The 12,332-nt window shown below is 42.7% G+C and overlaps 1 protein-coding gene across 1 annotated transcript; it reads left to right on the top strand.

The window, feature by feature from the left end:
• The first annotated feature begins 9,172 nt into the window (after window positions 1-9,172).
• Window positions 9,173-11,318, top strand: LOC142170438 (uncharacterized). Its single transcript, XM_075232346.1, has 5 exons — window positions 9,173-9,198; window positions 9,270-9,349; window positions 9,474-9,558; window positions 9,719-10,430; window positions 10,791-11,318. The coding sequence occupies exons 1-5, from the start codon at window positions 9,173-9,175 to the stop codon at window positions 11,316-11,318; spliced, it is 1,431 nt and encodes a 476-aa protein (XP_075088447.1).
• The last annotated feature ends 1,014 nt before the right edge of the window (window positions 11,319-12,332 follow it).

The following is a 12,332-nucleotide window of genomic DNA, read 5'->3' as shown; positions in this document are numbered from 1 at the left end:
CGATTTGGGGCTTGAAGGTTTCTGGTCAGATTCGAAGGGAACCAGTGGTAGTTTAGGGGTGAGGGAGGCCTGGGGGTCACCTGGTATGAATTTGGAACGGATCTGGGTAAGTTCATGTTTGGCTCGAATCTTCAAAAGAAGATTTGAGGAGTTTCAGGAAGATTCGAAGCCAACAGGTACTGGATCTGTAATGAGGGTGGTCAGATGGCTCAGGGGTGTTAAGGTGGTGGCCGGCGGCGTAGTTGCCTCCGGGTTTCAGGCGAAGGGGAGCTAAGGCGGCTAGGGTTTGGGGGGCATCGTCTCAGAGACGATGATGAACAGGAAGACGAGGGGGGTGTTTAGTTAGGAGGCTGGGTTAGGAGGTTGAGTTTATATAGGGGAGGTGTGGTTTGCTCTTGGCCGTTGGATCAATCACGATCCACGGCCTGGATCAATTCACTTAAAGGGGACGACACCGTTTGGTTTAAGTTGGGGAATGGGTTGGCCCGGGGTGAAGTTGATCGGGTCGTGGTGAGGCCTTGAGGCCTTTGGATCAAAGAAAATGGATGGCTCGGATTGAACATTTGAAACGGTGTCGTTTCAACAATGCAGGGGCTGAACTGGATCGTTCGATCCATTTTGATCAACGGCTCAGATTTGAGACGCCAATACGGCGTCGTTTGGGGTTATCTGAGACCAGACAATAGATTGGGTCATGCATTGGTATTGATTTGGGCCCAATTTCATTTTAAACCTTGTGGCCCAATCCGAATTTTCTTCATTTTTTTTGAACTCTTTTCCTTTTCCTTCTTTAATTCCTAATTTTAACACAATTCCTAATTAAATTGTAAAATCTAAATACAACTACACAAATATTAATTAACACTTACAACAATTAACACACAAATTAAAACCTTAAAATAAAATCACACAATGACAACAAATAGAATAAAACACATATTTTTGTGATTTTCTTTTTAGAGCTAACATACGGTTTAATTAATTCTTAAATGCATAATTAAATTATAAATATGCATACAACCTGTATTTTTTATTTTATTTTTTTTATTTTTCAATTAACTACAACAAGGTAAACATTTACGGACAAAAACACAAATAATTATTAAAAACTGCCACGCAAATCCTAAAAATTGTACACCAAGAGAATTTTGTTTTATTTCGATTTCTTTTGGAGTAGTTTTCACGAAGAAAAAATCACGTGCTCACAGTACCGAAGTCCAACATATGGGACAAGTTGGCATGATACCTTCGAAGCATGGACACGTGGAAAAATGGATGAACTCCCGATAAGCTGGGGGTAAAGCAAGCTCGTAAGCATCCTCTTCGACTCGCCTCAACACCTCAAAGGGGCCAACGAATCTTGGGCTCAACTTGCCCTTCTTCCCGAACCTCATAATACCTTTCATTGGCGAGACTTTCAAGAGGACCTTCTCGCCAACCATGAATGATACATCACGCGCCTTCTGATCCGCGTAACTCTTCTGTCTGGACTGTGCTGTGTGAAGCCTCTCCTAAATCAATTTTACCTTGTCCAAGGCATCTTGCACCAAGTCCGTACCATATAACTTAGCCTCACCAGGCTCAAACCACCCGATAGGAGAACGACACCGTGGACCATATAAAGCCTCGAATGGAGCCATCTCTATGCTGGACTGATAGTTGTTGTAAGCAAACTCTGCCAAGGGTAAGAACTGATCCCACTGTCCTCCAAAATCAATCACACATGCTCTAAGCATGTCCTCCAAGATCTGAACTGTCCGCTCCGACTGCCCGTCTGTCTGAGGGTAGAATCTTGTGCTAAGCTCCACGCGGGTCCCCAACTTACTCTGAACAGCTCTCCAGAAATAGGAAGTGAACTGAGGGCCTCTATTTGATATGATGGAAATAGGCACACCGTGCAACCTGACTATCTCCCAATGTAAATCTGAGCATACCTCTCTGAAGTATAAGTAGTCACCACTAGAATGAAGTGGGCCGACTTGGTCAACCTCAACAATGACCCATACTGAATCAAACTTCCGCAAGGTCCACGGCAACCCAACTACGAAATCCATGGTGATGTGCTCCCACTTCCACTCTGGTATAGACATCTGCTGAAGTAGGCCACCCGGCCTCTGGTGTTCATACTTGACCTGATGGCAATTCAAACACCTAGCCACATACTCCACTATGTCTTTTTTCATCCTCCGCCACCAATAATGATGTCTCAAGTCACGATACATCTTCGTAGCTCCCGGATGAATGGAATATCATGAACTGTGTGCCTCCTCTAGAATCCTCTCTCTCAGACCATTAACATTAGGAACACATAGGCGACCCTAGAGTCGCAAAACGCCATCCTCGCCAATAGAAACCTCCTTGGCATTACCCTGTAGCACTGTCTCTCCAAGAACCGCCAAGTGTGGATCTTCGAACTATCGGGCCTTGATCTGCCACAATAATGAAGACTGAGCAACAAGAACTCGGCTAGGCTCTAAAATATCCAACCTCACAAGTCTGTTAGCCAAGGACTGAATGTCCAAAGCTAGTGGCCTCTCCTCTGGTAGAACGAATGCCAAGCTACCCATACTCTCTGCTTTCCTTCTTAAGGCATCCACGACCATATTTGCCTTGCCCAGATGATAAAGAATGGTGATTTCATAATCCTTCAGTAACTCAAGCCACCTGCGTTGCCTCAAATTAAGATCCTTCTGCTTGAACAAATGTTGTAAGCTGTGATGATCAGTATAAACCTCACATGACACCTCATACAAATAATGCCTCCATACCTTAAGAGCATGAACAATCGCGGCCAACTCTAGATCATGCACATGATAAATCTTCTCATGAATCTTCAGTTGACGTGACGCATATGCAATAACTCACCCCTCCTACATCAATACACATCCCAATCCAACACATGAAGTGTCATAATATATCGTGTACATCCCCGAATCAGAAGGCAATACAAGAACTGGTGTCGTAGTCAAAGCTGTCTTGAGCTTTTGAAAGCTCTCTTCACAATTATCGGACTAAGAAAAAGGAGCGCCCTTCTAGTTCAATCTGGTCAGAGGTGATGCAATAGATGAAAAGCCCTGCACAAATCGTTTTTAATAGCCTGTTAACTCCAGGAAACTCCTGATCTCGGTCATGGAAGTAGGATGTGGCCAACTCTAAACTGCCTCAATCTTCCTGGGATCCACCTTAATACTCTCTCCTGACACAACATGCCCCAATAATGCAACTGACTCTAGCCAAAACTCACACTTGAAGAACTTAGCATATAGCTTCTGCTCTAGCAAGATTTGAAGCACTACTCTCAAATGTTGCTCGTGCTCTCCCAAGCTACGCGAGTATATCAAGATGTCTTCAAGGAAGACGATGACAAAGGAATCAATATAAGGTCTGAACATCATGTTCATCAAGTCCATAAATATTGTTGGGGCATTAGTCAAGCCAAAGAACATCACCAAAAACTCATAATGGCCATATCTAGTCCGGAATGAAGTTTTCGGAACATTCGAGTCCCGAATCTTTAGCTGATGATACCCTGACCTCAAGTCGATCTTAGAGAACACCCTAACACCCTGCAACTGGTCAAACAAATCGTCGATATGAGGCAATGGATACTTGTTCTTGATGGTGACTTTGTTCAACTGGCGGTAATTAATTGACATCCGCATAGTCCCATCCTTCTTCTTCACAAATAACACTGGTGCACCCCAAGGTGATACACTAGGTCTAACAAACCCCTTTGCTAACAACTTCTCAAGCTGCTCCTTCAACTCCTTCGACTCTTTAGGAGCCATACGGTACGGTGGGATAGATATAGGTTGGGTTCCTAGAGCCAAGTCAATACAGAAATCAATATCGTGCTCTAGTGGCATGCTAGGAAGACCAGAAGAAAACACATCGGCGAACTCCCGAACTACTAGAACTGAATCAATCGTTGGAGACTCTGCGGTGGTGTCCCGAACATAAGCTAGATAATCTAAACACCCCTTCTTGACCATATTCCAAGCCTTCAGGAAAGAGATAACCCAACGAGATGTATCAACTGTGGAACCCTTCTACTCCAATCTTGGAAACCCTAGCATTGCTAATGTAATAGTCTTGGTATGGCAATCTAGGATGGTGTGATATAGAGATAACCAATCCATGCCTAGGATGACCTCAAAGTAGACCATATCAAGCAACATGAGATCCGCTTTAGTCTCGAAACCACAGAATGTGACCACACAGGGCCGGTAAATCCAATCCACAACCACAAAATTGCCCATATGAGTGGACACATGAACAGGAGTGCCCAAAGGCTCAGGAGAAATTACCAGGAAACGAGCAGATGGAGATGATACATATGAATAGGTAGACCCTAGATCAAATAATACCGAAGCATCTCTACCACCGACAAAAACAATACCTGTGATGATGGCATCTAAGGCCAATGCATCTGGCCTAGCCGGAAGGGCACAGAATCTGGCTGGAGCATCGGCTGGCTAGCCTCCACCTAACCGAGCAGTGGCTGACTGACCTCTCCCTGACTGGCCTTCACCTCTAGGACGGACTCTACCCATCTGTCCCCCGCCTTTAGGAGGCTGGGCAACCGGTGCTGGAATCATGGGCTGCTGACCCTGCTGTATTGCCTTGCCCCAAAGTCTGGGGCAGGTCCTCTTCATGTGACTCGAATCTCTACACTTGTAGCACCCTCTCGTTACCATAGCCTGTTGTCATGAAGTCTGAGCCTGCTGACCCGAATATCCACTAGAAGAACCTTGAATGGTTGGTGGGTGATATGTACTCTTTGGCATGGAACTGAAGTAAGCACTGGAAGAACCCTGATGATCAGAATACCTGCCGAAGGAACCCTGAATAGCTGGTGGACGGTAAGAACTCTTCGGCATCGCACTGAAATAAGGCCTCACTAGAGCACCTCGGGGAGGTGGTGGTGGTGCTGAATACGGGGGCCTGCTGGGCTAACCCCTCCCGAAGTGACCTTTACCCCTGGCTGGGGCACCTCTAAACTCTTCAGAAAACCAGGCCCACTTGTCCTGTTGAATCTGCTCTCTACCCTCAATCCTGCGAGCAATCTCTACCACTAGCTGATACTCAGTACCCATCCCACCTCTCGGACCATGCTAGCTCGAATACCGGGGTGTAACCCCGCAACAAATCTTCGCACTCTCTCTGCATCCGTGGGAAGTATCATGAGTGCATGGCGAGACAACTCAGAGATCCTCGCCTCATAATTGGTCACAGACATCTGACCCTACTAAAGCTGCTCAAACTAATATCGCAACTCTTCCCTCTTAGAGGGTGGAATATACCTTTCCAAGAATAACTGTGTGAACTGACCCCAAGTGATGGGAGGGGAACCTGCTGGCCTGCCACTATCTACGGGCCCTGCCCTCTAGCTGAAAAGTAGTAAAGTCAACCCCATGCGACGTCAACATCCTCATGTTGTGTAGTCTGTCCCTGCACCTATCTATGAAGTCCCGGGCATCCTCATGATGCTCATCCCCGAAGACAGGAGGGTAAAGTCTAGTCCATCTATCGAACAACTTCTACAGGTCGCCATCCGTAGCTGGTCTGGGCTGGGGCGCCACTGCAGCAACTGGTTGGGCCCCATCTGCGGGTAGTGCACCTGGAGTTTGATACACAGTAGCTACATGACCAGGAGCCTGAGTATTAGGGCTCTATTCTCCCCCTTCTACATGTGATGTAGCTGGATCTGCTGGAAATAAACTAGCTTGAGTCATGGAATCCATGAACCGCAACATACGACCCATGATCTCCTCGAAACCTGGTGATGTCATAAAGTTCGCTAGGGTAGGATCAGCTACGGGCACCTCGCCCTGCTCCTTGATGATAGGATCTCCCGTAGGATCTGCTGGTGGTGCTACTGGAACAGCTCTGGGGCGCCCTCGTCCCCTACCTTGGGCCGGTGCCCTCCCCTGGCCTCTACCTCGGCCTCTAGCAACGGGGGGAGCAGCTCCTCCCGGGTCTTGAACATTAGTCGTGCGTGTCCTCACCATCTGTGAGAGAATAGAAGAGGAAAATTTAGTATACCAACCACTGCACGATAAGAAATGAATAAAGAGTAGTTTTCCTAACACCCTATAGTCTCTCGAAGATAAATACATACGTCTCTGTACCGATCCGCAAGACTCTATTAGGTTTGTCCATGACTTGTGAGACCTACATGAACCTAGTGCTCTAATACCATGTTGTCACGGCACATTTTCATTATAGGTCGTGATGTCGCCCAACACCATTGTCAGGCAAGCCAACGCGGAAATATAAATAAGTGTCCATTTTACTTTTACCAAAGTAAGTGCCGCAATTTCTTAAGTTAAGGATAAAACAAGTAATAACCGGTAATGTACCAAAAGTAATTATACAATTCCCAAAAGAATAGTCTACTAATGTGTGTGCCAAGACCTGGTGTCATAAGTTGTGGGCAACTAGTAGAATATACAAAAGAATAAATCTATCATACTGTCCGAAATAGAATAGACAACAAAAAGTAAAGAAAGACTCCATCAAGCTGCTGAACGGCACAGGAAGGGAGTAGTTCACTGTGGAAGTCTCGGACTATGATCAGGGATGCGCACCAGACTGATAGCCAGATGTACCTGCCTCAGATCCTGTACAATTAAGTACAGAAGTGTAGTATGAGTACATAAACAATATGTACCTAGTAAGTATCCCGTCTAATCTCGAAGAAGTAGAGACGAGAGGTTGACTTGATACTTACTAGGGTCAAAAAGAAAATCCAAATAGATTTTAGAGAGAGAGGCTCTGGCGACAGAAATAGGCGACAAGAGAGAGAAACATTCGCAGCTCCTTCTATGGCCATACCGGCCGGCAGCCAGCCAGCCATCTTTTCCGGCTGGTCAGCCCCCTCCCACCATCGCCCAAACCACCACGACCCCTATCAACAATCCCCATCCACTAGATTATTCTAAAATTCTCAAACCATCGACAATGAACAGTACCATGCAGGAACGAGTTTCAGCTGTTGAACTAATACTACTGCGTCAAGCCAATGTGATTAATGGACAGCATGTGGTGAAGTTTACTGAAGCTGAGGTCGAAAGAATGAATGTTATCGAAGACCTACAATATGCTGTAGTGTGCAAATTTTCTTATGGATGGCCGGAGATTAATGAGTTGCGTCGCGTAGTTCCAATGCAATGTGTAATTAAAGGAGAATGCACTATAGGTTACCTTAGAGATAGTCATGTGTTAATTAGACTGTCTCTTTGGCAAGATTTTGTGGATTTTTCTTCAAAAGGAGTGTACTATGTTAAGGACAAGTTTGGTAATGAGTACCAGTGGAGGACCTTGATATACGATCACAAATTTAAGGTCGGAGAAGAGACATCAAAGGTAATGGCATGGATTTCCTTTCCTAACTTGTTGCCTACTTATTTTGTCAAGAAATGTCTTTTTTCATTAGCTTCATCAATTGGTAAACCACTACACCTTAACATGGAAACAGTGAACAAAACTAGGCCTAGTTGTGCACGTGTGAAGGTGCTAGTTGATCTCTTATCTGATCTTCCTAAGAAGGTACGTATGGATATAGTGAGTGAATCAACTGGGGATGGTAGAACTGAATGGGTAAATATTAAGTATGATTATTTATCCAAATATTGTAAAGAGTGTAAATTGCAAGGCTATGACATGATAGAATGTTGGAGGTTTCACCCTGAACTTATGGAGTCTAAGGCTACTGATCAGCTGGTGGGTAATGAGGCAGGAATTGAACAAGGTAATGGTGTTGCAAGTCAGAACCAACAAGTCCCTCTAATGAGTTTATCGAGTGGAAACGTTGTAGGTAATATTAATGATAAGGGTAAGGAGTAGTAGAAGGAGGTCAGGGATAATCGTGCAAAGAAACAAAACCAATAGAAGGAGATTCAAGCAACAACTGGAAAGGAAATTGTTCCAACTAATCAGATGGAAGGTCAACAGGTACAGGTAGGAAACAAATTTGCTTTGTTGGGAGTTGAGGAAGAAGTAGCAGTTGGTGATAGTGAGGTTCAGGAATCTATAGGTGGTCAAGAGACTGTACAGAATAAGCTTTTAGCTGTGATTGATGAGGTACAAGAAGTCATTCAGCTAGACAAAGTTTCGCCCGTTAAAGGAGGAAATCAAGGAAAATGTCACAGTCCTAAGAATAATAATACTGGCAGTGGGAAAATGCTGAATCCTTCAGCTCCTAAGTTTAATCCTATGGCAAATGGACAGCAATTGGCTACAGTAGGAGTGAGAATTAATGAAACAACAGCTGATTGGGTACAGAGAACATTTGGAGGAAATGTGGCAGATATTAATACTTCATGTCAAGACATCCCCTATCAGGATACTAGAGTGGAAGGAGAATTGGCTAAAACATAACAAACATAAATGTTGTTGCTGCTGTTGTGTCAAGGAATGAGGAATTTCAAAGCAAAGACAGAGTTCAATGGTTATGAGGTAAGTTGTGGAACAACCAAATTGAAGAAGATCCAGATGAAGGGGTAGTTCCTGATGGAGTACAAGTTGATAGGGATTCAGATGTGGATGTACAAGAGGAGGAACAAAGTGTGAATGGAGATGCAATCAAGAATATTGATGAGGCAGGGCTCAACAATGGAGATGATGTACAAAGCAAGAAGGATAATAGTGATGTAAGCCAAACAGTTGCTGAATATCCTAATATAAGTACAGTAAATCCTAAAGATATGGATGTAAACATGGGAGATCCATGTGGAACTGGGAGACATAGTGTTTCACAACAGGAAGTTAGGGAGAGTGCATCCTTTGGGACTAAGCAGTTGGCTAATACACAAGTAGCAACTACTGATGGAAGCACTATTCCATTGGAAGTTAATCAAGAGGGAGAGCAGAATATACCAGTAGATCAAGCATTAGAAGTTAGAACCAATAAGTCTAACATACAAATAGCAGCAGTGTTTAATGATCAAGGAGGAGAGGAGCATAGGGAAACTACAAGTGTTGATTATGATGATGAATCCATTGCTCAGAATTTTCGAAATGTGGCCAGGCAAGGAGACCTTTCTCCCAGACATTTGGAGAAGGTAAAATCAGCAGCTAAAGGGAAAAAGAAGGCACCAAAGGATACATCCAGTCTGCCATCAAATGGAGTTCAAACTAGAAGAACATTAAATAAATCAAGTGCTCAATAATGAAGGAAATCATATGGAATGTAAGGTTAGTAAATACGATGCAATCCTTTGAAAGGCTTATTACAATGCATAGAAGACAACACTTTGAATTTATAGGTATTCTAGAACCAATGCAACAGTCAAGAAAAATGGAAGGCTACAGAAGGAGGATCGGCTTAGCTACAGTAGTGGTGAATGTCTCCAACAAGATTTGGGCATTTATTGATGAAGTGTATGATGTGGAGATAGTATATAATATGGTGCAATAATTGACTTTGAGGTTGTTTCATACATAAACTCATGTGACACTTATGCTCACAGTAGTTTATGCAAAGTGTGATGCTGTAGAAAGAATAGAACTATGGGATTCTCTGTATGCTATGGCTAGTGACATGACAATTCCATGGTTGGTGGGGGTGATTTCAATGTAATATGGGATGAAGAAGAAAAGTTTGGAGGTTTACAGTGTCTATAAACGAAGTTGATGACTTCAGACATTGCATTACAACATGTAACCTTTCATATCTTGGTTTTAAAGGTAGTATTTTTACATGGTGGAATGGCAGGGCAGAGGAAGATTGTATTTTCAAGAGGTTAGATAGATGTCTTGCAAACTTAGAGTTTCAGCAGAGGTTCCCAGGTGTAGAAATCACACATCTATCCAAGATAGGATCTGATCATTGTCCTATGCTTATAAAGTGTGATATTGAAACTCCTCCAATTAAGAAACCTTTTAGGTTCCTTAATTTTTGGGTGAAGCATGAGACGTTTAAATCAGTAGTGAAAGCTAATTGGCAGGCAGATTTTAGTGCAGATCCATTCATTCTGTTCAATCATAAACTGAAGAAATTGAAGAAGGCTTTGTCTAGTTGGAGTAAATCTACATATGGGGATACATTTCAAAGGATTGCAATCTTGGAAGAAGTGTTTCTGGTACATGAGAGACAATTTGAAGCAAGGCCAACTCAACAGAATAGGGAAAGGTTACACTTGGTCCAAGCTCAGCTCATCAGATATCTTGCAATTGAAGAAGCCTTTTGGAAGCAAAAATCTGGTATGCTTTGGTTTAAGCATGGTGATAGGAACACTAAGTTCTTCCATGCTCAGGTAAATGGTAGAAGGAAAAGATTAAAAATTAGTAGAATCCAAAATAGTATGGGCAATTCATTGGAGGAGGAGGATCAAATAGCAGAAGAAGCTATCAACTTTTACAAGGATCAATTTACTGAAACTGTGGTTCCAAATGCCTTTGGTATTATTGACCAGGTGCCTTGTCTGGTAAATGAGGAGTAGAATGAAAAATTAAATAGCATGCCAACTACAGTAGAAATCAAGGCAGCAGTCTTTGGCCTTAATGGAGATTCTGTAGGTGGTCTAGATGGATTTATATGAGCCTTTTATCATTCATGCTGGGACATAATTGGGGAAGATATTGTTCAGATGGTTAAGGTTTTTTTCTGTGGAAGGCAATTACCAAAGTGTGTGACTCATATAAATTTGGTACTCCTACCAAAAAAGAAGGAAATATTCAGCTTTTCAGATATGAGGCCTATCATCCTAAGTAACTTTGTCAACAAAATATTCTCAAGGGTGATTCATGATAGATTGGTTGAATTACTTCCTAATATGATTTCTAAGGAACAAGCTGGCTTTGTGAAAGGAAGAAGTAATGTGGAAAATGTGTTACTGACTCAAGAGATAATAACAGATATCAGGATAAGAACAAAAGTTGGACCAAATGTAGTGATTAAGCTAGATATGATGAAAGCCTATGATAGGCTATCATGGTTGTTTCTGACCAAAATGTTCAGGAAGCTGGGGTTTAGTGAGAGGTTCATTGTCTTGGTGTTTGATATTGTAGGGAATAACTGGTATTATGTGCTTGTAAATAGACAATCCCATGGTCTTTTCAAGTCATCAAGAGGGGTTAAACAAGGTGATCCACTCTCACCTACATTGTTTATATTGGCAGCAGAGGCATTATCGAGGGGTCTGAACGCTTTGCACTTGAACCTGTATTTTTGTGGATTTGGAATGCCAAAGTGGAGTCCAAAAATAAATCACTTGGCGTATGCAGATGATACAATTATGTTTTCGTCCTCTGATGCTACTTCACTACAGCTGGTGATGGAGATATTAAATTCATATGAAGTAGCATCTGGATAGAAGGTAAACAAAGGTAAATCAGCTGTGTACATGCATCATTCTACTAGTATGGATGTGGTTAGCAAGGTGGAGAGGATTACAGGCATAGGGAGGCAGAACTTCCCTTTCACATATCTAGGTTGCCCTATATTCTATTCAAGAAGGAGGATGGATTATTATGGAGGACTTATTACCAAAGTACTTGACAAGCTACAGTAATGGAAGGAAAAACTATTGTCAATAGGAGTAAGGGCAATACTAATTGCTCATGTACTGCAGAGCATGCCAATACATTTGTTATCAGCTGTGAATCCTCTAGGTTATGTAATAAACAAGCTTCATAAACGTTTTGCTCAATTCTTTTGGAGCAGTTCTATTGGAGGAAGCAGTAGACATTGGGCATCATGGAATACCTTATGTATGCCTTGTGGAGAAGGAGGAATAGGCTTCAGGTCTTTACATGATGTATCAAAAGCACTCTTCTGCAAGCTGTGGTGGAATTTTCGTACAAAACCAAGCCTTTGGAGCTCATTCACGTGCCAGAAGTATTGTAAAAAATTCAATACATTAATTGTTCCATGGAGGAGAGGTTCACATGTTTGGAGGAAGATGTTAGAGTGCAGAGATGCAATTGAACAACACATTAAGTGGAATCCAAAAATGGGATCCTCTCTTTTTTGGTTCGACAATTGGACAGGTCTGGGAGCATTATACTTTCTTGTCCCTCCTGAGTTTGGAGTAGATGAGAATACACACAATGTATATGATGTACTGGCTGATGGTGGATGGAATATGGAAAAGCTGATGGAAATTTTACCTGAAGAGTATGCTACTCACATTATCGAAAGGATCAGACCTCCAGTCGTGGAAGCTGACATTGACATACCATATTGGATGTTTGATCCTAGAGGATATTTTACTATAAGATACTCTTGGTAATATATTAGGAGGAGAGATGAGCCTAGAGTAGCTTATAAAATGATATGGGTGAAGGGGTTACCATTCAAAATTGCATTCTTTATGTGGAAGGTGTGG

This window comes from Nicotiana tabacum, chromosome 16 (assembly GCF_000715075.1).
Source record: "Nicotiana tabacum cultivar K326 chromosome 16, ASM71507v2, whole genome shotgun sequence".
NCBI classification, from domain to species: domain Eukaryota; kingdom Viridiplantae; phylum Streptophyta; class Magnoliopsida; order Solanales; family Solanaceae; genus Nicotiana; species Nicotiana tabacum.
The sequence above is the reverse complement of the archived record's forward strand: the minus strand, read 5'-3'. Positions and strand labels throughout refer to the sequence as shown.

Excerpts from the sequence above, each read along its gene's own strand:
- LOC142170438 (XM_075232346.1), top strand. The coding sequence starts at position 9,173 with ATGAAGGAAATCATATGGAATGTAAG. Across the intron at positions 9,559-9,718 it reads AGTGACATGACAATTCCATG|GGCAGAGGAAGATTGTATTT; the intron begins GTTGGTGGGGGT and ends GTGGAATGGCAG. Across the intron at positions 10,431-10,790 it reads TTGACCAGGTGCCTTGTCTG|GAACAAGCTGGCTTTGTGAA; the intron begins GTAAATGAGGAG and ends ATGATTTCTAAG.